Here is a 26,414-nt window from a genome sequence, read left to right as displayed (position 1 = left end):
TTAAAAGGCTTCAAATGTATTTTAATAAGGTGATGCTGCATTACTGCTCCATTTCTCAGAAAAATTTCAAATTGAAGGTATCAGGAACAAATCAAACATAGTACACCAATAAAAAATGCACAGCGTAACTACCTAAGATAGGCAAGGCTAAGAGCGACTGTCAGACCTTCAACACACAGCAACCCTGTTCCCAAGATTGTACTAGGCCTATCAAGAAAAGCTGTGAACAGCAACATCAGACACAAAAGGTCATTCATTCTTGAGCACCTTACCCAAGAAAAAGATGGAGGCAAGTTAACACAAGACTTTTTTTTTTTTTAAAGATATATACTAAAATGAAAACCTCTAAAGGAAAATGTCTTCCTTAGGACATGAAGGGGTTATATATGAGATATAACAGAACCGTATGTATGCTGTAACCTCTGTGGACATTTGTCTGAATTCTCACCTGGGAGTGAATGGAGGAATTGGGCTAGGTCATTGGAGGATGTTTAGGTTTTGTGGTATATATGGCAGTGTCTCTGGGGCTGAGGGGAATAAAGATGAAATATGATGGACGAAGGAAGAAGAAAACGGGAATGGTCAAGATTAATGGAGCTCTCTGAGTTCATTTTGCTATGGTTCTCCAGTCCCTCAACAATCAACACACTTTGGGAATGCACCAGACAGCCTTGATAAAGCAATATACCACAGACTTTGATTTGTTCACTACCACCCCTCCCTTGCCCTCTGCCTCCAAGCATACTCCCTCGAGTAGTACAGGCAGGGAAGACCTATCTATCGGGAAAACCCCTAACACTTTTCCAGGGTAGAATTCTTGCTAGTCCAAAAAGGGCCTTTCTTTTAAGGGTTGCGGGAAACTAGACACTGCAACTTTATTTAGTATCGGCGGCGTTTATTTGGAGCAAATTCAGCTCCAGGAGCTGGGCGGTTGAATGCAGGAGGAGTTCCACCAATTGCTCCAATTCCTTCCATTGTAGCAGCTTGGCCAAAACGTTCAGTTGTTGGTGGGGTCTTAAAAGAGAAAAAGAACAATGTTACAATAAAGAGTCTGTCCCCAACTTTCCGCTTTTCTATGGTCTTCCCACTACAGGCCATTTCTACTTAACTGGTCAAGACTCCTGACTGCTAAGGGCAAGGAACCCAAGTCTGCTTAGAGTTCTAGGGGAGAAACTTGAGAGGAACAGAAGGCTGTACTAGTCACAGCTTCATAATTTAGCTTTTTATCCGTATTATATATACAATTGAAACTCCTATTTGAATAGGTTCTATCCAAGTCCTTTTTCCTTAGTCAGGAAGAACAGGCTATCATTTCTGTAGCAACCTTAAGTCTCTCCATAGTCTATTCCATTTTGACATTTGAACCAGAATAACTTCTGAACTTTATGAACCATGAGGCCCCTGAATTCACATCCATTATACATAATAATATCTAAGCTTCCTTGACTTCTCCCTCTAGAGAGCAACCTGCTGCCCAGGCAATATGGTGCGAGCATTTGGAAGGTAGAGGCAGGAACATCTGTGAGTTCAAGGCCAGCCTGTTCTACATAGCAAGCTCCAGGACAATTAGGAGTACAGAGATCCTGTCTCAAAAACCCAAAACCAACAAAACAAACATAAAGCAACTTGTTTACTGAGGATAACGATTTACAATCATTCAATGGGACAGCCAGAGAGAGGCTATTGCTTAACTCCAAGGTTAAAATAGCATCTAGTATTGAATTTTCTCAAGATTACAAACTAAAAGACCAGGGACACGAAATAGTGAGACAACACTTGCCTAACATACATCAGATCCTGGGTTCAATCATCCTCACCACCCCTAAACATCTTAGGTTATATTTTATGTATACCAATAATCCTAAAAATCTGTACCTGTAACAAAATCAAAGTAAACTCAGGTAGCAGATAGCTTAGTCAAGTAAAGTCCCTGTCCTTCAAGTTTAATTCCCCAGATTCCAGTGTTAAAGACCAGTCAACCTAGCCTAATTGTCAAGTTCTGGGTCATTGATGACTCCTGAGGAATGACACAAGCAGCTGACATCTAGCGCCCCCCCCACCCCCCACCTATCCACAAAAATCAGACCCCAGAGGTTGAGAAGTTCCTCCTATCACTATTTACAGTTATTATGAGGCCCTGAAGTTTATTACCAATCCCAAGGTTCCATCTGGCATCATAGTGGCAGGTCCTGGAGGAGCTGGGGTACCAGTTGGCACAGGAGCAGGGGGCATGGCGCCTCTATTGTTTATGCCCATAGCACCTAAAGCAGAATAGTATGATCAGTACAGGGGAGAGATTATCAGTCTCTTCCCCTACCAAGAAACAATTCAGTAGAATTCCCTACTCCCAGCCTAAAAGCCCTAATGTTCCTGGAAATGTCAAATCATTTAAATGTGGACTAGGTAGAAGCTCCATAACTCAATAGAGATCAGATTTAAAAAAAAAAAAAAGAAAAGCCGGGCGGTGGTGGCGCACGCCTTTAATCCCAGCACTCGGGAGGCAGAGCCAGGCGGATCTCTGTGAGTTCGAGGCCAGCCTGGGCTACCAAGTGAGTTCCAGGAAAGGCGCAAAACTACACAGAGAAACCCTGTCTCGAAAAATCAAAAAAAAAAAAAAGAAAGAAAAGAAAAAGAAATTAGGCTCTGCAAGTATGAGGATCTGAGTTTAAATCCTAGACTCCCACATTAAAAAAAAAAGTCAGGCATGGCAGTACACGCCTTTAATCCCAGCATTTGGCAGGTGGATCTCTGTAAGTTCAAGACCAGCCTGGTCTACACACTGAGTTCCAGAACAGCAATAGCCAAAGCTACATAGTAAGATCCTGTCTAGAGAGAGAAAAAAGAGCTGGGCAGGACCTTGTGAGGCAGACAGGCAGATCACCCCCAAAGGCAACTCTTAAGTCAAGTCCTTACCTCCCATAGCCATTTGGCCCATCCGTATCTCTTGTTCTCTCTGAAAAACAATACACACTCAACACAGTCCAAGACAACAGTTACTCTATTACAATCCACTGATGATAACACAAAGAACATAAACAGTGATGACACACTAATGCCCTCTTGCCATTTGTACAGGGACTTCAGGTAACAAATTAGAATTTTCTATTAGGAACAAAACAAGGCAACAGGGGGAAGAAAGAGCTCATTTCTTCTGGGGGCTGCAAACCATCTAACTACATGGGTAGCAGTAGACTAGGCAAATCTGCTACAGGACTCAATTTATCTCTCATTGTCACTGGATATGAACAACAAACAGTGGTACTGGCTTTTCATCCTAAATTTGCTACAAGGCAAGAGTACTCCTTCAAACCTTACCTTAACTCCCTATCAAGGTCTTTTGTTTTCCTAAATGGAATTTCCTAGCATAGAAAAACTGGTCACAACCTGATATTCTAACAGACATTTCCTGGTAGTCTTGGGCACATGGGTGAAATGGCCTGGCACATCTTGAGCACATGGGTGATATACCGCATCAGGGAAGGTTCCCTTGAATCCTTCTTGCTGTCGCCGCATCATTTCTTCTTGTTGCCGCCGCATTTCTTCCTCACGGCGCCTGCGCTCCTCTTCCTGCCTATAGAGTCACCAAGGTATTTTAAGACAGATAAAGGCATTCCAGAACATGAGCAGACTACTTGAAAAGGAAGACTATTAACACAAAGAGACAAGCCTACCAAAACCCAGCACAGCTTGCCAAGTACAAGGGCAACACCCAAAGGAATCAAGAGACCAGCACCCAGCACTTCCCCTTTAGTGGAGCCCTACGGCAATTCCTAGAACCAATGCAGCTCAAACATCTACCCAAAGGGAGAACATGAGAAGCAGCAGACACACTTGCCAGGATTTACCATGAATGTATCGGGGAGAATGTGGTGAGAAATAAAAAAGCATTACTCTTTGGAGTGGCTCGGAAAAAGGTTAGAGTTACAAGGCTATAGAGATGGCTCAGTGGATAAAGGTGCTTACCAGCAAGGCTGCTGAGCAGTCCAATCCCCTACGAGTACACATGGTACGGAAGGAGGGAACTGATTCTGAAAGTTGTCCTATGGCCTCCACACATTGGGGCACATGCCAGGCCCCAAACAAATATTAAAAAGTAAAGAAGGAAAGGAGTTACCTGAGCTCTAGCTGCTTTCGTTTCTGAACCTCTTGGTTATGCAGCTCCTCCATTCTCCGAAGCTCTTCTTGACGTCTCATCAAATCTAGCAACAGATTGAGACTTTTTGATTCTCTTTTCATATATATAATAACTTTCCATAACTACCCAGAAAGCAAAGATGTTGACTAGACCCAACTATAAAGTCATTTTGGAAGAGGGAACCTCAATTGAAATTGGTCGGCAGACAAGCCTATGGTGCATTTTCTTGAATGATGTAGAATAGCCCAGCTCAAGGCAGGTGAGCCAGGCACAGTGGTACACACCTTTAATTCCAGCACTCGGGAGGCAGAGGCAGGTGGATCTGAGTTCAAGGCCAGCCTGGGCTACAGAACTAGTTTCAGGACAGGCAGGGATTCACAGAGACCCTGCCTCAAACAAACAAACCCGCCCCCCCCAAAAAAAAGAAAAGTAAAAATAGTAAGTGGACAAGCCATGCGGAGCACCTAATAACACTCTCCATCACTTCCTGCCTCCAGGTCTCTGCCCTACTTAACTGACTGCCCTCGCTTCCCTCAATGATGGACTGTTATCTCTAACTTTAAGACAAAATAAACCCTTTCCCTCCTCAAGTTGTGTTTTTGTTTTCTTTGGTTTTTTGAGACAGGGTTTCACTGTGTTGTCCTGGCTATCCTCGAACTCACAGAGATCCGCCTGCCTTTGCCTCCTGAATGCTCGGATTAAAAGCGTGCACCACCACTGCCCAGCAATCAAACCTTAACTAAGACAATATATAATCCCAGAACGACCATCCAAGTGAACTCAAATCTTATTGTTTTCTTCTTCATACAATCCATCTAGTATTCTTCTATACTCCAAATCCACCCCCCTACCAGAATCAACGAAGTATTTCAGGGAACAAAAGCAGAAATTTGTCTTTTTTCTATTGAGAGACAAAGAAATTACTGAACAAAAAATGACATTTGATATTTATTCTAGTTTCACTACTTACAGGCCTATACTTACCCTGCCTCATTAGCATAACCTGGTGCTCATGGCGTGCTGCCTCCATCTCCATCTCCAGCTTTTCACGAGCCTCCTTGATGTTGCGGTCCACTTGATCCTGCTGTTGCTTCTCCATCTCAATGAGTGCCTTCCAGCGCATGGCATACTCATACTCAAAGGATCCAGGCTGTGCAAATCTGGGTGGCTGTTCTCGTTCCCTATAGACAATAAATATCATGTATGGTATTACTTACTTTGTCCAAGACTTCTTAGAATCACATTCTTTTCTTTGAACCAAGTGAACACATATATATGCATATGCACACAAATACATATGTACACAGACACATTGCAAAGATATGCCGCTTTTAAACACTTATTTAAATTTCAAGAACAGGAAAATAACTAGGGGATGGAGGTGTAGTCAAATACGTTAAGGTTCTGGGTTCAACTGCCAATACCACACATACATACACATACACATACACATACACATACACCACCACCACCACCACCACCACCACCACCCCCCCCCCCCCCCCCCCCCCCACCACCACCACCACCACCACCACCACCACCACCACCACCACCACCACCACCGAAAGAGTCAACCTATCTGGACCACATACTTGTGAAATTGCTGGTTTTTTATAACCAGCTTCTCTGGAAGTCCCTCCTCATCATCTAACTGGTCCATAGGCTCCACAGTTACAGGCCGAGGAAATCTGGGGGAAAGAAGGAATTTAGTGTTCATGAAGCCATACCCCAACAAGCATTCGCCCTATGTGTGACACTGGCATGATGAACTAATTAGGGATCAGAACTTTAGAACTGGACAACTACACTTTTGACAGGAATGAGAATTTGGCAAGGATTCAAACTGTAAGCTGGGCTAGTCTCAAGTTAATGGCACACCTCCTGCTTTAGCCACCCAAGTGCTGGGATTATAGATGTGAACTACCACATCTAAACATTATTTCTGAAGAGATTTTTATATCTAACCCCAAATAATTGAGTCCCTCTTACTGGCATTATGGATAATTTGGGGTTAACAGCCCAGGTTTCAGATCTCTCAATAAACGCCAGTAGGTAGGGAGAATACTTATAATGTTTGATAACTCCAGAAAATGAAGGAGAAAATGCTCAGACAGTACATTCAACAAAAAATTTTTCCAGAATTCTAAAAATTCAAAATGGGAAAATATGCTATGGTTACTCCACATCTATGTTCTTCCTGCATGTATGTCATTGTACCACATCCGCCTGGTACCTGCTAAGGCTGGCATCAGATAGATTGCTTGGAAGTTACAGATGGTTTTTTTTGTTTGTTTGTTTTTGGAAACAGGGTTTCTTTGTGTAACAGTTTAGGCTGTCCTGGAACTCAGACCAGGCTGGCCTTGAACTCACTGAGATCCACCTGCCTCTGGAGTGCTGGAATTAAAGACGTGCACCACCACTACCCGGTGATGATTTACAGATGATTTTGAGCCAACAGGTGGGTGATGGGAATCAAACTCAGGTCCTCTGCAAGAGGCACCTCCCAGCCTGAAAAGTGATCCTCATACCGTAACTCATATCACTTAATTTATGATCTAGGGCCAGCAAGATAGTTTAATGAATAAAGGCACTTGTTCATGCAAGCTAGGCAACCTGAGCTTGGTCCAGAAACCCATGTAAAGGTGGAAGGAGAAAAATGACTTCCCAAGTGTGTACTATGCCATTTACAGGTACATACATACATAACTATTTAAGATTATACCGACATTCATATAACCACATCAGGTTTGGCCAATGGAAAGTCCAGAACCACAGTACTGGACCAGAGATTGTTAGAAGGGAGTTGCTCCAAACAGCAGTAATGAAAGGCCAGAGTGCATCTGTTGGATCTGAGCCAGGACCATTGGGGTGGGGAGACAGAGGCCTCACAGTGCCGCAGGATAAGAAGGTTGGCTGGCTCATGGGAAATGTAGATTATGGCTAGGTGGATAGTGGCTCCTGTTCATGCTGCCATACCCAACATTGCCTTTTTTGACTGAGAGACCGATACAAGTACTGAGTATCTGTCTTTTGTGCCATATTGAACTTGGCTAACATTCCTTTATTAGTATCCTCTTAGCCGCTCAGAATCAGGAAGTAAATGAAACTTAGATCTCAGCAAGTTCCAGAAGCCTACAAGGTTCTTAAGTCCCACCTTCCCAAAGATATATAAGCAGTAATTAATTTCTGGAAAGAGGAGACTCTAATATAAGCAAACTCTGTAAACCAGCTCTCAGCAAGCTGTATAGGGAGCTCCAGGGATGCAACTTCTGTGAGTTGTCAGTGTTGGAGTGAACTCTTTCAGTGATGTACCTAACTTTGAGTCATCCATGCTACTGTAAGTAAACCAATAAACTCAACAGTCCACTGGAAGAAAAAAAAAAAGATTACACAGAAAACTTACTAGAAAAGCTGAGTTAGTGAAAGATTAAGGAACCCCAAACCATTGTCTGAAAACTATACTTACGTGGTAAGCAAAAAGGAACCTTCACTGCATCTATCCAGAGCTTTCCGAGCAGCTGGCTTCCCTGAGAACTCAACAATGCCTTTCCCTGAGGGCCTTCCTCGGTCATCCACAATAACCACAGCCCTCTCCACCTGGCCAAACACGGAAAAGGCTTCTTCCAGCAGTTCGTTGGACACATACTGAGGAAGGTTGCGGACTGTAAGGGATGCACTGTGACAGGCAAAGCGCACACGTAGCTGCTTTCCACGGAGTGGCATATTATCCAACTCCACTTTGGCAATTTCTGCTAGGGTTCGTGTTTCCTGGGAAAAAACAAGAAAATGAGAATTTAACAAAGACCAAATGAACAGCAAACAAAATGTACCTCAAAAAACTTGGTGGATATGGTGACACATGCCTTTAATTCTCAGGAGGTAGAAGAGGCAGGCAGATTTCTAGGCTGTCCTAGTCTACATACTGAGTTCCAGGGCTGGGTCGCAGATGTATACTTAACAACTCACAATACTTAACAGTTCAGAATATTTTAATGTACACCAACACACCAGAATTACTTCTGTCCTAAAAGAATAATAATTATTTTATGTGTATGAATGTTTTGACTATATGTATATTTATGTACAATGTGTGTACCTGGTGCCCAGGGAGGTCAGAAGAGGGCATTGCATCAGATCGCCCGACAAAGAAACTGATTTAGGTCAGGCAGTGGTGATGCACACCTTTAGTCCCAGCAGTTAGGAGACAGAGGCAGGTGCTTCTCTGAGTTCAAGGTCAGTCTGGTCTACAGACTTCCAGGACAGCCAGAATTACATAGGGAGACCTTGTCTCAATAAACAAACAAACAAAAAAAAACCTCACAAAACAGCGGGGGGGATGGTGGTGCATGCCTTTAATCCCAGCACTCGGGAGACAGAGCCAGGAGGATCTCTGTGAGTTCAAGGCCAACCTGGTCTAAAGAGGGAGATAGATCCAGGACAGGCACCAAAACTACACAGATAAACCCTGTCTCGCAAAACTAACCAATCAACCAAAAAACACAAAACAAAACAAAAACAAAAACAAAAAAACAACAACAAAAAACACCACCAAACAGAAGCTTCTTTCTCATATACTATTCCTAAATCAAACCAGATTTTTTTTGTTTTGTTTTTGAGACAGGGTTTCTCTGCCTAGCCCAGGCTGTCATGTCTCACTCTGTAGACCAGGCTGGCCTCAAACTCAGATCCTCCTGCCTTTGCCTCCTAAGTGCTGGGATGAAAGGTATGCACCACCACCACCACCACCACCACCACCGCACCGGCTTAAGTCAAATCAGATTTTAAACATAAAATCTGCATATAAAATTGGTGGCAGCACACTTATCTAATATGTATAAGAGTCTACATTTAATTTCCAACTGTTTCCCTCAGAAAAAAGTGGATATCCACAACTAATATTTATAAAAGATTTTGAAACTTGTCCTCCCATCAGGGTTTTAAAGAGTAAGACAACATTGCATAAACCTTGATAATCACTAAAATACACTTCATTTTCACTTAACCCAAGCATGCTGGTGATGTGTGTCATCCAGAACTTGGGAAGTAGAGGTAGAAAGCCTGCAAGTTCAAGGAAACCCTGAGGTTAGATAATGAGATCTGCAGGCAAAAATAACCCCCATACTTTAGTCCTTGTATTCCAGGCAAATAAACCTATATTAGCTTTCAAACCTAGTAATCTTTTTGTTCTGTACCATTAACTATTAGTATATAGACAACGTTACTATTTTTACTGCTTTCTTTTCCATATTCACTCCCATCCTCCCTATCTTTCAAAGCATATGCACCAAAGCTCAGTTACTCACCAAGCGAATAAAGCCAAAGCCTTTATCCTTATGAATGAAAACTTCGCCTGCTTTCCCATATTTCTCAAAAAGTTTCCTCATTTCCTCCTCGGTGATGTCAGGGGGAAGATTGCCCACAAAGAGACGGCTTCGCTGGGTGAAGGTCTTCTCTCCTGGTTTCCTAAAGTTCTTCAGGTCAATAGTTAAACCTTCATCTGGAAGAAGACAGTCAATCAAAAGATTAGGAAGAGAATTAGTCATATCCTTCACTTTGTTTCTGTGATGAAGACAAACACCACTTCCCAATGCAACCTATCCAACTCATCAGCAAATGGCATCTTAGAACATGAAAGCAGTGGTGGTGGCGCACACCTCTGATCCCAGTACTCGGGAGGCAGAAGCAGGCAGATCTCTTGAGTTCAAAGCCAGCTTGGTCTACAAAACAAGTTATAGGACAGCTAGGGCTGTTACTCTGTATCAAAAAACCCAAAACCAAACCAAACCAAACCAAAGTAATAATAATAATAATAATAATAATAATAATAATAATAATAATAATAATAATGTGTGTGTGTATACGTGTGTGTGTGTGTGTGTGTGTGTGGTGTGTGTGTGTATCTGGATTGAGTTCACAGGCAGATCCCCTGGAACTGAAGTTAGTCACAGGTGGTCATTACCCATCTGATATGGGTATCCAGGACAGACCCTGGACCTTCTCCAAGTGCGTACAGCTCTGTTCTTAACTACTGAGCTGCCTCACCAGTCTCTGCTTCTATCGCCTCTCTTTAAAAAAATGACTTATATGTATGTGTATGAGTGTGACTATGTGCCATCTGTGTATGTGTCCCCATGGAAGTCAGAAAAGGATGCTGGATCTCCTGCAATAGGAATTACAGTTGGTAGGAAGATGCCTTATGCAGGTGCTGGGAACCTAACTTCAAGGCCTCTGGAAGAGGAAAAGTGCTCTTAACCACTGAACCATTTTTCCAGTCACCCGCACACCATCAAGTTTCTATTCTTACAGGTACTCAGTTTCCTAAAGAAACGAGAAGCATGCAAAGACTTTGTTTTTGAGACAGGGTTTCTTTGTTTAACAGTCCTGGCTGTCCTGAATCTCACTCTGTAGAGCAGGTTGGCCTCGAACTCACAGAGATCCACTTGTCTCTGCCTCCCAAGTACTGGAATCAAAGGCATGAGCCACTACTGCCTCTCTGGAATAAATAATTTTTAAAATGTTATAAAAAAATTCCACATAGCTCACAGCCTTAATCCCAACACTCAGAAGGGAAACAGAGGCAAGTTCTAAGCCAGCAGCCAAGGGCTACATGCTGGGACCCTATCTGAAAAAAAAAAAAAAAAAGCCAGGGACTCCTTTAATCCCAGCACTCGGAGAGGCAGAGGCAGGCAGATTTGAGGCTAGCCTGCTCTACAGAGTGACTTCCAGGACAGCCGGGACAGAGAAACCCTGTCTTGATAAAAGCAACAAAAAACCATGAAACTGTTCTCAATGGAACCTATTTATGCCCTATCACCCACCATCTACTTACTCTGGCTGCTGGCCTGCTGTCCATTTGCAGGTATTGGTGGGGGTGGCTGCTGCTGCTGCTGTTGCTGCTGCTGATGGTGCGGCTGATGGTGATGTTGATGATGCTTCCTTGGAGTATGGTTCTGCTTCTCCAAGTTAAAGGTTTTATTGCTCTGCATGTTTGCACCCTATAGGAAAATGTGGAATGTCAAAATACCCAGTATTTAGGATTTAGTCAGTTACCTTCCTAATGGTTTACACATCATTGAAATTATCTTGGTATTCCACCTTTTGTGTGATTACAACTGGTTTTTCTGAATAATAAAGCATACTTTAGTACAGCCTAGGATATTTAAGACCCTATTTCAAATGAAAAACAATTCCTTTACCCAAACCAGCCCTATTGTGTATTAAAGCACATTTTAAAAATATTACTCCCAGGCCGGGTGATGGTGTTGCACACCTTTTTTTTCTTTCTTTCTTTTTTTTTTTGTTTTTTTTGAGACAGGGTTTCTCTGTGTAGCTTTGCGCCTTTTCCTGGAACTCACTTGGTAGCCCAGGCTGGCCTCGAACTCACAGAGATCCGCCTGGCTCTGCCTCCTGAGTGCTGGGATTAAAGGCGTGCGCGTGCGCCGCCACCCCCGGCTTTTTTTTCTTTCCTTTTTTTTAGTGTCGCACACCTTTAATCCCAGCACTTGGGAGGCAGAGCCAGGTAGATCTCTGTGAGATTGAGGCCAGCCTGGGCTACAGAGCAAGATCCAGGACATTCAGCAAAACTACACAGAGAAACCCTGTCTCGAGAAACAAACAAACAAAAAATTACTCCCAGGGCTTGTGAGGTTGAGGCAAAGGCAGATCTCTCTGAGTTGGAGGCCAGCCTGGTCTACAGAGCAAGTTTCAGGACAGCCAGGGCTACACAGAGAAACCAAGTCTTGAAAATCAAAACCAAAACCAAACACAAAGAGTCAGGCCTGATAGAGCATGCCTTTAATCCTAGGACTCAGGAAACAGAGGCAGATCTGAGTTTGAGGTCAACCTGGTCTACATAGTAAGTTTCAGGATAGCCAAATGCTGCAAAGTGAGATCCTGTCTCAAAACAAAAAAGAACAAAAAACCACAAAGGGCCAGGCACGGTGGGAGGAGGGTGGTGGTGCTGGCACATGTCTTTAATCCCAACACTTAAATTTATTTTTCTAATGTATTTATTTAAAATACATCTAGTGCTGGGTGGCAGTGGCCCATGCGCCTTTAAAGGATCTCTAAATTCGCCGGGCAGTGGTGGCGCACGCCTTTAATCCCAGCACTCGGGAGGCAGAGCCAGGCGGATCTCTGTGAGTTCAAGGCCAGCCTGGGCTACCAAGTGAGCTCCAGGAAAGGTGCAAAGCCACGCAGAGAAACCCTGTCTTGAAAAACCAAAAAAAAAAAAAAAAGGATCTCTAAATTCAAGGCCAGCCTGGTCTACAGAGTGAGTGCCAGGACAGCCAGGACTACACAGAAAGGACTATCTCAAACAACAACAACAACAACAACAAAGGACTATCTCAAAAAACAACAACAATAATAATAATAAATAAAATTCATCTAACTCCAGAGAGAAATTTACGTGTATGAGTGTTTCGTTTGCATGTCTATGTACCAAGTGTATTATGTGCCTTATGCCCTTTGATGCTAAAAGAAAGCGTTCTAGTACTGGCGTTACAATTGCAAGCTGCTATGTGGATGCTGGAAATCAAGCCCAGGTACTCTAGAAGAGCAACAAGTACTCTTAATGGCTGAGCCATCTCTCCAGCTCCTATACTAAGTAATTCTTAATCACGATAGCAAGATACATGACTGCCTAAATAAAAGAACCAATACATCACAGGCACTTACTTAAAACTAGGGTTTGAGAACAGGTTGTGAATGAGCCCGAGAGTGAATGGACTGAATTTCTATTTCTAGCAAAGTAAAAGAGAAGCAAATATAAAAAGACAAAATGTTCACTTCTGTCATTTAAAAACTGTAAAGAAAAGCAAGATGACTCAGCCTTACAGTAAGGGCTCTTGCCTCTAAGCCTGATGACTTGAGTTCAATCCCTAGGCTCTACATAGTGGGGGAGAACTGGGAGCTGACTGACTCCTGCAGGTTGCTCTCTGATCACACACTTATACACAAGGACACAAAGATACAGACACACAGATAATATAATAATGACTAAAACTCTGTATGTAACCAAGCCTGGTCTTGAACTCTGATCCTACTTCCAGCTCTCCAGTGCTTGTTTTATAACCATGTCCAACCATGCCTGGCTGAAAAGCTGAGTCTTTAAAAAAAGGAGGACCATCATCCTAATCCAAAGATGGTTATCCAGTCAATGAAGATCCTCTACTCTGAATTCAGCTGAAGCAAAGCTGTCAATAAAAGGGGCAGAAGGTTTTTCCACAGACATTTTATTATAGGATACCTTTATAAAGGAAAAATTATTTCCTAAATTGTGACAAATCTGACTGTCGGTTTTAGTTAAGTAGATACAAAAGTTTTTCTATTCTTTATTTTACATCTGAAGACTGCTTCAAGAGACAGAAAATGGGCCGGAGAGTCAGATCAGTAGGTAAAGGCACTTGTTAACAAGCCAGTCTTGAGTCTGATCCCAGAAGAGAAAAAACCCAACCCCATTAAGTGGTCCCATGATTCTCTACATGCATACCACAGTACACACAAGCCTATACATATACACACTAAATTTTCTTTAAATTTTAAGACAACAAACAAAACAAGAGCTATTAAGATATTCATGCTTGCTGGACAGTGGTGGCCCACGCCTTGAGTCCCAGCACTCTGAGTCTGAGGCCATCCTGGTCTACAGAGAGAGTTCCAGGACAGATTCCAAAGCTACAGAGAGACCCTGTCTTGAAAAACAAAACAAAGATATTCATACTTTTCTAATACAGGAATGAGAATCACACTCCTAGACTTAGCCTAAAAAATTTTAAACTACAGAAAACTAAAAAGCCCAAACAAAAAATCCTATTGGAGCAGTACATCAGAAGGTTGAAGTGAAAGGAAGTTCTAGGCCAGCCTTACCTCAAAAAACAAACAGCAGGGGACTGGAGAGACAGCTCAGCAGTTAAGAGCTCTCTTGCATAGGACATGAGTTCAGTTCCTAACACCAATGTCAGGTGGCTTCATGACCTGGTTTCCTATTTTTTTTTTTGGGGGGGGGGGTGGTGGAGAGTGTGAATGTGAATGTGAGTGAGTGAGTGTGTGTGTGTGTGTCTGAAGAAAGGGTGTACAGCTGGAGGGTAGAGACAATCTAGGAGGAGTTGGGGAGGGGAAAAGTATGATCAAAATAAACAGAATGAATTTTTTTTCTATTTTAGAAAAGATACACAGGCAAATCACCCACTCACATAAAAAAGTTACAAATTAATAATGAAGTATTTTTTAAACCACAAAACAGCAAAAAATTAAAAATTTAAGGCATGGCCATGAAAGTATTCACTATGATGGCCTTTATGGAAATTAACAATAAAAATGACTGAATTACCAAAGATTAAAGGAATAGGTCATACTAAAAATTTTAGGGGGTTTCGAGACAGGGTTTCTCTGTGAAACAGTTCTGGCTGTCCTGGAACTCACTCTGTTTTTTTTTTTTTTTTAAAAAAAGATTTATTTATTTATTATGTATATATTGTTCTGTCTGTACGTATCCCCACAGGCCAGAAGAGGGCACCAGATCTCATTACAGATGGTTGTGAGCCACCATGTGGTTGCTGGGAATTGAACTCAGGACCTTTGGAAGAGCAAGCAGTGCTCTTAACCTCTGAGCCATCTCTCCAGCTCCTGGAACTCACTCTGTAGACCAGGCTGGCCTAACTCAACAGAGATCCACCTGCTTCTGCCTCCTGAGTGCTGGATTAAAGGCATCCGACACCACTGCCCGGCCTGTACTCAACTTTTGAAACATCTCACTGATGGGAATCACATGGCACTGAAAATTATGAGGACTACATTGTGTATATGTGAGAGGGAGAGAAAACTGATTGTTCAAAAGAGAAATGAACAGTATACAGACAAAAAAATGAAAGTACCTGCCTTGCTCGTAGACTATTGATAATTTTCCATTTCACCAATTTATTTAACAAATATTCAATAAATGCCTACTGTTTTGCTAGGTGCTATTCTAGATGGACATACCATGTTTTGGCCTTCAGAGTCTACTTTTTCTGTGAAAGATAAAATAGACAAATTACAGCCGGGCGGTGGTGGCGCACGCCTTTAATCCCAGCACTCGGGAGGCAGAGGCAGGCGGATCTCTGTGAGTTCGAGGCCAGCCTGAACTACCAAGTGAGTCCCAGGAAAGGCGCAAAGCTACACAGAGAAACCCTGTCTCGAAAAACCAAAAAAAAAAAAAAAAAAAAGACAAATTACACATGACTTAAGAGGCTAAGTAACAATCAAATACAAAAATTGAGCCTGGCGGTGGTGTCGCAAGACAGGCAGGTGATCTCTGTGTTCAAGGCCAGCCTAGTCTACAGAGTGAGATTCAGGACATCCAGGACTGTTACACAGAGAAACCCTGTCTCAAATACATACATACATACCAACAAACAAAACCTGGGCGAGATGAGGCACAGATGGGCTATCAGGGGCTAAAATGCTGACATTTCAACTTCAACTTGAATTCTCACATGTCTTTTTTTTTTTTTTGAGACAAGGTTTCTCTGTGTAGCCCTGGCTGTCCTAGAACTTGCTCTGTAAACCAGGTTGGCTTCGAACTCAAGAGATCCACTGTCTCCTACTAGGATTAAAGGCATGTGCCACCACACCCCTTACAATATTTCAACCACATTTCTCAGCAATATTACAAAGCACCAGAAATTACAGTAAGGTACTTATTAACAACCTGCGTTCAATCCCTAGGACCCTTATAGCTAAAGGAGAACTGACTCCCACAAATTATCCTCTGACCTCACATACATACACACACTGAATTTTCAAAAACAATGGTCGAGACATGTAATCCTGGCTACACTATAGCTTACTGTGTAGACCAGGTTAGTCTTGAACCCAAAGACCCACCTCCCTCCCAGAGTGCTGCTGGGATTAAGGCATACACCTCTATGCCCAGCTGGGCCGGAACCCACGTCTGGCCCCTGAATTAAAAAAACCGGGTTGGGGATTTAGCTCAGTGGTACAGCGCTTGCCTAGCAAGAGCAAGGCCCTGGATTCGGTCCTCAGCTCCGGGGGGTCGGGGTGGGGAACCCACAAACCCAAGACTGCCATGGTGGGTGGCTCATACCTGTAATTCCAGCACTCTGAGAGTCTGAGGCAGGAAATCATGAGTTTGAAGACAACCAGGGCTATACAGACCAGGAAGGAGAGAAAAAGGAAAAAGAAAAAAAAGCAAGCCTGGTCCCAACACCCATATTTAATAATTCACAAATGCCTAGAATTCCAGCTCTAGTTAGTCAGATACCTCTGGCCCTCTTGGGCACCTTCATGTGCACATACCCACATACAGATATACATAAAAAACCAACACTAATAGTTACTATCATCATTAAGGTACACCCTTTGTGATGGCTATTCTTGGTTGTCAACTTGACTACATCTGAAATTAACTAAAACCCAAGAGGCTGGGTACACCTGTGAGGGATTTTTCTGAATTAAATCACCTAAAGTGTGGAGAGCCACCTTTCATCTGGACTGTACCTTCTGGTGGCAGCATGTATACAGGACATGGAAGAAGGAAGCTTGCTTTCTTTGCCCACTTGTCCTCCATCTCAATGGTAAGTTCATTCCTTCACAGGCACTAGGGTCCACTTCTTCAGGATTCCAGTGTATACTGAAGACCAGCTGAGACATTCAGCCTCATGGACAGAATAACTACAAGGTTCCTGGACTTCCCATTAGTAAACAGACATTATTGGATTAGGGGAACCACAGCTGATTAGCCATTCTAATCAACTCCCTTTATATGTATCTAAATACATAGATTAGAGAACCCTAATAAACCCTTATAGTCATTAATACAGTTTTTTGTAATTTTATTTTCATTACGTATATATTTGTGTGTGTCTGTGGTTTTGTGCATGCAAGTACATTGCCTGACGAGGGCACGACAGCCCCTGGAGTTGGAGTTCAGGGAGTTGTGAGCCTCCTGACATGTTTGGGAACTGAACTCAGGTCCTCTTCAAAAGCAGCAGGTGCTCTTAACAGCCATCTCTCCTCCCCCACATGTAGCTATCTGAAGTTGCAAATTAAGGAAAACAGTTTGTGGGAGGCTGAAGAGAGAGTTCAGAGGTTAAGAACACAGGCCTGCACAGAGAAATTCTGTCTTGAAAAATAAAACAAAATACCTGTTGCTCTTGCAGAGGACCCATAACCATCTATAATGTAACTCTAGTTCTTCCGACCTTCATGGACACACATGATGTAGACATACATACTGATGAAGCATCCACACATGAAATAAAAAGTGAATAAATCTAATTTAAAATAGCTATTAAAATATGCCAGCCTGGGGTAGCAGTAGGTAGAGACAAGTGGATCTCTGTGAGGTCTACAGAGCTAGTTCCAGGACACCTAGCTACACAAAGAAACTCTTGTTTCCACCATTTCCAAAAGCAAATGAAAAAAAGAAAAAAGAAAAAAAACACCCACAAAAAAAATTACAAAAAGAAACCAATTTGTACCCTTTCTTCTTTCCCATACATAATGAACAATTACCATGTAATTAAATCTTGAACACGGCTGGTCATGGTGGGGCACACCTTTAATTCCATCAAGGAGGCAGAGGCAGACAGATCTCTGGTCTACACAAGGGCTACATAAAGAAATCCTGTCTCCCCCTGCCACCTCTCCAAAAATAGATTAATATGAATGGACAGTATTCAGCTGTTAATCATACTCTATTGTGCTGGACACTTTAGGTTCTTTCTAATTTTTACTATTAGAATCAATGCACATAGATATTATCTTTAGGCACATCTGCATTTAAATATTCCTTTCACAGCTTTCATCTCTGCTTATTTACTTTCCTGAGACATTACTGTTTTAGTTTAAACATCAATGCACCATTTGATGTTCAGCTTTTCCTCGTTTCTGCAATGTCAACATAATTTTAATGCTTATATAAAGTAATCTGGATATACACTAATTTATTAAACTACCATAATTTAGGTTGCTTTTAGTTTTTTCCCTATTACAGCATAGTGCTTTTAGCTTTATTTATTAGGAAACAAAATCTAGCTTTGTCACTCTCACTAGTGTAGTTTTCCTGAAAAGCTATAATTTTAGTGATTTATTGGCAAATAAAGCACCTTATATTTTTTTAAAGTTTTTTTTCAAGACAAAGTTTCTCTGTGTAACAACTCTGACTGTCCTCAAACCTGGAGATCTGCCTGCCTCTGCCTCCCTAGTGCTGGGATTAAAGGTATGTACCACCAAGCGGGGCTCCAGGCAATGATTTAAAAACAAACTGGGTAAAGTGACTTATTCCTGTAACTCTAGCCTCTGCTGTTTGAGGTCAGCCTGGGTTATAGTGTAAACCTGTCTCAAAAAGGAAAAAAGACATATAAGATGTGATGGTGCACACCTATTAATTCCATTTGTGTAGGCTGAGATAAAACAGTTTTAAGAAAGCCTTGGCTATGTATCAAGACTCAACACCTCCCCCTCCTCTAAAAAAAAAAAAGAAATAAAAAGCACACCCCAGAAGCAGTTGGAGATGGAGGGAGGTATTAGAATCAAATCTTTAAGTGCAGGTATTAAATGTCCCCCTTCCCCTATCTCCAAAGTAGCCATTTGTGCCACTAAATTTACCTTTCTTAGGTTGGAATCCTAATAAACATTTTTTTCTCAAGCCTTTGATTACAGTGACGTTCTGTAGGCCGAGGTAGGACAAGCCCCAGGTTTCAGGCCAGCATGGGCTACTCAAAGAGTTCCTGGCCAACCTGAGCTATATATAGAGTGAGGCCCTGTCTCCAAAAACAAAAAACTGGGCATCCTAGCCCACTCCTTTAATACCAGAACTGAGGAGGCAGACAGGTGGACCTCTGAGTTCCAGATCTAAGTTTCTCCAGGCCAGCTATACTACACAGTGTAATTCTGTCTTTTAAAAAGAGAAAAAAAGAAATTCTAAGCCATTTATTTCAAGGGAGGTTGTTTTTTGGCTTTAGAAAATATATTCTGGGGAAAAAAGTGTATTCTGGGGCTGGCAGAGATGGAAAAGAATAAAGAAGATGAGGGGAAAGAGTAACCAGAACGCATCATAAACATGTATGAAATTGTCAAAGAAAATTGATTTTTAAAATGTACACTCTGCAAATTAAGACAATATATTTACTGCCCAAAAAATCCAGGCAACAAGCTGAATGTGGTGATGTACACCTTCATTCCCAGCTCTCAGGAGGCAGAGGTAGGAGGATCTTTGAGATAGAGGCCAACCAGGTCTACACGGTGAGTTCTAGGTCAGGCCATTTACCAAGTGAGAGCCTGTCTCAAAAAAAAAAAAAAATCCAGGCAATGTTCTGCATTTGCATTGCTTCATTTTAGTGCCCCCAGCTGTCATTCTTTTGAATGAAAACAGAAATCTAAAAAACTACTTTACCTACCCAGGAACACAGCAGTGTAAGGAATGGAAGCCAGATCTACTGACCTCTAAAACTCAAAACCATTGTGCAGCAAAGCCTTCGATTCAATTAACTCCAACAAAGTCAGTGACTACGTCCCCTAACTTGTGCAGTCATCTGTTAGGATGGCGCGATGAACGAGTTAGTGACCTTAAAGGAGTGGTTAACTTTAAGGCCTAAGTGAGATACTACTACAAAGCATTAGCTACCTACCATCCAGGAATAGATGAAGGAAGCACTTGTTCCTGAAGGAAAACTACCATTCCTATTTCCACTTAAGAAATAGAAATGTTAAACAAATGTCACCTCAGGAGGCAGAGAGGCACTCTTATGTAGACCAGGCTGGCCTCAAACTCTGAGACCTGCCTGCCTCTGCCACCATGCCTGGCCATGAATGACTTAATAACCAAATTGCACACCTTTATGTTTTTGAATAAAAATCTCCACTATGCTAGTTTTTTATAAATCTTTCCCTTCCATGTAGTCTTTTCCCAAAGTTTGCATTTGCCAATGAAGGTAAAGTTAAGTAACAAACACTGCCTAAAGAACCCGGGGTACCACTGTATACACGGTAAGTACCAAGCCCTCAAGATGCACTTCACCAGCTGCAGCAATATAATTTCAAGATACATGTGCAGAAATAAACTTAGCAACACCTAACTATTGGTCTTCAAAAGGAGAGCAGCAGCAAGGATTCCTGTCTACTTGTGTGTCCTAAGACTAACTATGATGAAAAAGACTATTGAGAAAATTAAGTGTTCATGATTAGAAAGACTGTAGCTACTGTGTGTGATACAACTGCACACGTGTTTAGATACAGGACCACATTAATCACAGGCATCTGAAATCAAAGTCAAGGATCTCTCAATTTTTAGAAGAGTCAAATTACTAAGTGGAAGACTGCTAGAGAAATACAATGTGGATTTACCAAGCTGAAATGGCCGCCTGGTGGGCCACCCTGAAAGCTGTAAAATACAAACACGGTAAAGGCTGCTGCTGAGTTTTTTCAATTTACTAACAACGAAGTTGCACAAACATAAATTTAAGCACCATCCCCTATTAGAGCAGCCAGAATTAGGGGGGAAACACACACACACACACACACACACAGCTCAGTCACACTTTAATGTCAGATTTAAAAAAAAACATTTAGTTGAAATAATATGAAGTCTACCAAAATTAATTTGTTGTCAATGTGAAGCCCGTATTCAACTGAGCATCCTGCACTTTACCTGGTAACCCTAATTCCTACACCTACCTTGACTTGGATTTGAGCACAGCAAAGAGTCTGTCTCCCAGGCCTCTCTAACCTCGACTTCTGTTAAAGACACAAAGAACGCTGTCAGCTTACAGTAAGACTTCTGAAAAGTGAGAAATACTCGAAAGTAAAGCCATCAATTTAAGTTTAATTTAGAAAAACGATGCCTAAAAATGGCTAGGAAAAGCTTAAGCAGCAAGAGGCTTGGAAAAAAGGCGCGCGCGCACGAGGGTGGGGTGGGGTGGAGGTGTTTCAGGAACTTAGCTCCAAAACGCAAAGGGGTCTGAACTAGCAAACTTCCACTTAAAAGTTGTTTTCACGAAGAACCATAGCTCCAGGGGCCCCACAGGCCCTCTCGGAATTAATGGCCTCGCGGGGCTGAGGAGGAGGAGCGTCCGACAAAGCAAAGCGCCTCCTCCTCCAACCACGACTTCAGGGCTTTCGCATAATAGACCCCACACCCTCCGGCCCGGGGCGGCTCACGAGCCGCCAACTTACGGTCGCTAAGATTTGGGATGAGCAGCACAAAAGACCCAGGCAGGAAAGCAAGAGAGGCAGGAGCTGAAGCCCCGGGCGGGTGTGCAGCGGCGAGCGCGCCGGACCGCCCGGGTGGGCTGCGAAGGCCCTACGCGGAGGGGGGAAGGCCTCAAGGGGCCTTTGAACCCGTCTCCTCTCTCCAAACTCGGCCTCGCCCTAGCCCCTTCCTTCGCAGACCGTCGCAGGAAGCCCCACTGCCCCCTCCAACAACCACCGAGCCGTCCCCAAACTCACCCAATGCCCACAGTTCTTTGCTCAGAGTAACGGCGACGCTGCACGGCCTCCACCGTCCCGAGAAAAGAGCGCGCGACCGCCGGAAACGAGCCGACGGAGCTCGGTGCCTCCCAAGGGGTCAGTGTTCGATTCCCGATTGGCTAGGGGAACTGCCAATCAAAGTTTATCTCCAGGGGAGGACGCATTTGTCCGCCATTTCTTAGATTCTATTGGCTACCAACTGTCAAAGCCTTGGGTTCGTGTGAACGACAGATGGGGACAAAGAGCGAGGCTTTGTACCTTCTGCGCATGCACTAGAGGCGCTCCGTGAGAGACGGAAAAGGAAGGGGGAGGGGAGCTAGCCGTGGAAGGTAGGAGGTCGGAAGGAAAGACTCAGCAGCCCTGCCAAGGACTGAAAGACCTAGTGGTGGGAGGAGGGAGAGAGAACTAGTGAGAGAGGAAAAGTGGAGAGAAAAGGGGAGAAATGCGCTCGTAGGCGTGTGCTGAGAGTTTTACACTGCGCCTGTGCAAAAATCTCGAGTAACAATGTCATTGTGTTCTATGTGGCAGAGCTGGCCGTTTGCTGCTGGAAAAAAAGTGCCCCGCCATGTTTCTTTTTTCACACTTCCTCAAAGCCTGCACCCCGGTACGCTGTACGATTTTAGTTTCCTTTCCCAATGCTGAGTATATTCGGGAAGTGCAACTGAAATGGTCATGAATAAAGGGCCAGAGGGTGAGCTATTTTGACGCTTTAATCTCTGTGTCAAAAATGCAACCCGGAGCTGTAACCAGCACTATTTCCATGGTAACCAGAGAACCCGATAGGCCAAACATCACTAAGGTTCCCATCGCGGAGAGATTCAACAGGTTGGTGGGCCGGCCGTGCTGGAGCCAGTATGTTGGAGGTCTTCACATCAGACCTACACTATATCCCATAGGAAGCCTATCAGGTAATAATAACCTTCGTTGTTCCATAATGCCCAGCTCACCCAGGCAGTTAACCAAGGATTACAAGGTTCAATTGATAGGCACCAGTGGTTAATTCCTACTAATTAATTCATACTCTGGATGGCAGATTATCCCAACAGGCACTACCTACCTTACATGGGGACACAATGATCTGGACTTGTGTTGTCTAATAAGATTTCTTACAATGTTGGGAAGGTTCTGTGGTGCCATTCAACACAGTAGAGATTAGCCATATTTTACCCCACCCCACCGTGTGTGTGTATCAACATATGGCTACTAACTACTATATTGGTTATATTTAGCCCAATGGTGTGGTGGTATTGTGTTCCCCAAAATAGTGTGCACCCTAATAAATTTATTTAGGGTCAGAGAACAGAACAGCCACTAGATATAGAGGCCAGACAGTGGTAGCACACGCCTTTAATCCTATCACTTGGGAGGCAGAGATCCATCCGGATCTCTGTGAGTTTAAAGCCACATTGGAAACAGCCAGGCATGGTGACTCACGCCTTTAATCCCAAGAAGTGAGCCTTTAATCCCAGGAAGTGATGGCAGAAAGCAGAAAGGTATATATGGCGTGAAAACCAGGAACTAGAGTCTGGTTAAGCTTTTAGGTTTTGAGCAACAGTTCAGCTGAGATTCATTTGGATGAGGACTCAGAGGCTTCCAGTCTGAGGAAACAGGATCAGCTGAGGAATTGGTGAGGTGAGGTGGCTGTGGCCTGTTCTGTTTCTCTGATCTTCCAGCGTTCACCCCAATACCTGGCCTCAAGTTGATTTTTTTTTTTTTTTTTTTTTGGTTTTTCGAGACAGGGTTTCTCTGTGTAGCTTTGCGCCTTTCCTGGAACTCACTTGGTAGCCCAGGCTGGCCTCAAACTCACAGAGATCTGCCTGGCTCTGCCTCCCGAGTGCTGGGATTAAAGGCGTGCACCATCACCACCCGGCTTAGGTTTGATTTTTATTAATAAGAACTTTTAAGATTCGTGCTACACAATGGTTCCCAAACTCTGAGAGAAAAATACAACACATGTATTATGAAAAAAGAAAATAAATTCCTACTCATGGGGGAAAAAAATCAATGCTCAACAGTATGAAGAGAAAGATCTCACCCCTTCTACTCATCTCCTAGACCCACTACCCAATTATGACAACTGCTTTCTATGTATGACCACCCCAATCAAAAAGAAAGTATTAAGCCTTTAATCCCTGCACTCCGGAGGCTGAGAAAGGAGGATCACTCAGGAGGACATCCTGGACTACCTAGTGAGTTTCAGGTCAGCCAGTACAAGACAAGACTGTCTCACACACACACACACAAAACCACGTACACGTATATGTATATATGATTTAAAAGATGTATATACTTTTCTAAACTATGACTTTCTGTTTTTAAAAAAGGTTTATTGGAGGCTGGGGAAATGTCTTAGCAGTTAAGAATACTGGCTGCTCTTCCTGAGGACTAGAGTACCTATCCCAGCTCGAATTGGTGGCTAACAACTGTCTCTAACTCCAGTTTCTAGGATATTTGACGCCCTCTTCTGGCTTCTGTGGGCACTACATGCATGTGGTGCACAGACATAAATCAAATGAAAAATAGCCATATACATAAAATAGAAAAATAAACAACAAAAGATTTATTTATTTATTTATTTATTTATTGTGTGTGTGTGTGTGTGTGTGTGTGTGTGTGTGTGTGTGTGTGTGTTTTGCTGGAATGTATGTAAGTTCACCACCTGGTGCAGTGCCCAAGGAGTACAGAAGACAGTGGTGGATCCCCTAGAGCTGGAGTTACAGAGTTGTAAGCCACCATGTAGGTCTGGGAACCCAACCCAGGTCCTCTGCAAGAGCACTCAGTGCTCTTAACCTCTGAGCCCTCTTTGAAGTGTCAGCTGTGACTTTTTCTAAGCTATGATTTTTTTTGGGGGGAAAAATAATAAAACAGGGGCTGGAAAGATGACTTAGAAGTTAAGAGCATTGACTGCTCTTGTAGATAACCTAGTTCCATTCCCAGCATACACATGGCAGCTCACAACTATTTGTAACTCCACTTCCAGGAACTCTAACACCTCTCCTGACCCCTTCAGGCTCCTGCATGCTTGTAATGAACAACATACATACACACTCAGGCATAGCCCATCCCATTGGTGGTGGCCCACACCTTTGATCCCAGCACTTGGGAGGCAGTGCTGGGGTCAAAGGTGTGATCCCACTCTCTCTGAGTTCAAGGCCAGCCTGGTTGGTCTACAGAGCAAGTTACAGGACAGCCAGGGCTACACAGAGAAACCCTATCTCAGAAAACAAACAAACAAAAAACTCAGGTGAACACACACACATATAAAATTCAATAAAATAAATATTTAAAGACGTACTTTAGCAGTGTTGCACGCCTTTAATCCTAGCACTTGGGAGGGAGAGGCAAAGGCAGGCAGACCTCTGTGAGTTTGAAGCCAGCCTGGTCTACAGAGTGAGTTCCAGGACAGCGAGGGCTACACAGAGAAACCCTATCTCAAAAAAAACGAAAACAACTTTAGCAAAGTTGGACATGCCAGTACTTGAGACTGAGGAAGGAAACTTCAGTTTGAGGCTACATCAGGCTACATAATGAAACTGGGTGTTTTGTTAGTTTTTGTTGTTTTGATTTCTTTTAAAGCTGAGTTTGGTGACTCATGTCTTTAATCTGAGCATTTACTCAGGAGACAGGCAGGAAGATCTCTGTGAGTCTGAGGCCAGTCTGGTCTACATAGTGAGTTCCAGGCCAGCCAGGGCTACATAGTGAGGCTATCTCAAACAACAACAAAACAAAACAAAAAGGCAGGGCCAGTAAGATAACTTAGCAGGTAAAGGCACTCCACTATCCTGACAATTTGAGCTCGATCTCCAAGCCCCACATGGTAGAAGGAGAGAACCAACTCCTTCAAGTTATCTTCTGACCTCCACGAATGTGCACACCCACATATGTAGGTACATATATACATATAAATACATAAATGTATTAGAAAAATTACTTATTGTGTGTGGTGTGTGCCACATGGAGTTATAGGTAGTTGTAAGCTGCTCAATTTGAGTGTCAGGAACCAATTTATTTTTTTTTTTAGAAAAGATAGTCTATGCTGCTTCTTGCCTCAGCCTCCTGAGTATCTGAGACTATAGGCTTGTGTTATCTGGGTTATTTAGTTATCTTGCCATATAGACGCTGATCTGTTAGAACTTTTCCTTTTGGAGGGTAGGGGTAAGACACACTCTCACTATGTAGCCCAGTTTGGCGTCATACTCTCCATCCTCCTGGCCTGGCCTGTATCACCACATCCAGTTTCTAGTTCATTTTAATGGGGTTAATTTTAGCCACATATTGCTAGGTATATCATTACATAGACCTAGAATCCCAGCACTAGAGAGGCCAAGGCAGTAGGATCAGCAGTTTGAGACTATGGCTGTCAGGGTAGCCCAGTGATTAAAGGTGTCTGCTGCCAAGCCTTTTCATATGAGTTTGATCTCTAGAACTGATGAGAAATGGGAACAGACTCCCACAGGTTGTCATCTATCCACAGTGGCACATGAATGCGCGCACACACAAACACACACACACACACACACTAATATTGGGAGTGAAGACATAGCTCAGTGGTTGAGAGCACTGGTTGCTCTTGAAGAGAACCTGGATTTGAGTTCCAGCACCCAGTTATGGTTCACAACCATTTGTAACTCCAGTTCCAAGGGTATCTGATACCCCCTTCTGTTCTCTGCAGGCACTGCATGAAGGTAGCACACATACATACATACAGGCAACTGATATAGTATAAAATAAAGAAATCTTTTTAAAAATAAATAAATGTAGCTGGGCGGTGGTGGCGCATGACTTTAATCCCAGCACTCGGGAGGCA

General features: G+C 43.1%; 2 protein-coding genes across 3 annotated transcripts in view; one reads left to right on the top strand and one right to left on the bottom strand.

The window, feature by feature from the left end:
* On the bottom strand, positions 1 to 21,694 carry Nono (non-POU domain containing octamer binding). Its single transcript, XM_028892043.1, has 12 exons — positions 21,587 to 21,694; positions 20,816 to 20,875; positions 10,965 to 11,130; positions 9,439 to 9,632; positions 7,602 to 7,903; positions 5,728 to 5,823; positions 5,120 to 5,316; positions 4,115 to 4,199; positions 3,469 to 3,571; positions 2,914 to 2,953; positions 2,152 to 2,261; positions 1 to 1,014 (listed from the first exon to the last, which is right to left on the bottom strand). The coding sequence occupies exons 3-12, from the start codon at positions 11,119 to 11,121 to the stop codon at positions 880 to 882; spliced, it is 1,419 nt and encodes a 472-aa protein (XP_028747876.1). The 5' UTR covers positions 11,122 to 11,130; positions 20,816 to 20,875; positions 21,587 to 21,694; the 3' UTR covers positions 1 to 879.
* A 569-nt stretch (positions 21,695 to 22,263) lies between these two features.
* Zmym3 (zinc finger MYM-type containing 3) overlaps positions 22,264 to 26,414 on the top strand; it is a 26,431-nt gene continuing 22,280 nt past the window's right edge. For both annotated transcript variants that reach the window (XM_037199248.1, XM_037199247.1), the window contains exon 1: positions 22,264 to 22,515. In XM_037199248.1, the coding sequence (XP_037055143.1) occupies positions 22,335 to 22,515 (181 nt within the window). In that variant the 5' untranslated portion in view covers positions 22,264 to 22,334. The remainder of the gene's footprint in view (positions 22,516 to 26,414) is intronic.

This window comes from Peromyscus leucopus, chromosome X, assembly GCF_004664715.2.
Source record: "Peromyscus leucopus breed LL Stock chromosome X, UCI_PerLeu_2.1, whole genome shotgun sequence".
In the NCBI taxonomy this organism is placed as follows: domain Eukaryota; kingdom Metazoa; phylum Chordata; class Mammalia; order Rodentia; family Cricetidae; genus Peromyscus; species Peromyscus leucopus.
This window is presented reverse-complemented; position numbering and strand designations above follow the sequence as displayed.

What these genes read in the sequence shown, in the direction of transcription:
- Nono (XM_028892043.1), bottom strand. Translation starts at nt 11,121, where the DNA reads ATGCAGAGCAATAAAACCTTTAACTTGGAGAAGCAGAACCATACTCCA. An exon ending in GGTTATGCTAATGAGGCAGG is followed by an intron (nt 4,200 to 5,119) that starts GTAAGTATAGGC and finishes ATCTGTTGCTAG; the next exon opens with ATTTGATGAGACGTCAAGAA. An exon ending in CAGATGGAACCTTGGGATTG is followed by an intron (nt 1,015 to 2,151) that starts GTAATAAACTTC and finishes TTCTCTTTTAAG; the next exon opens with ACCCCACCAACAACTGAACG.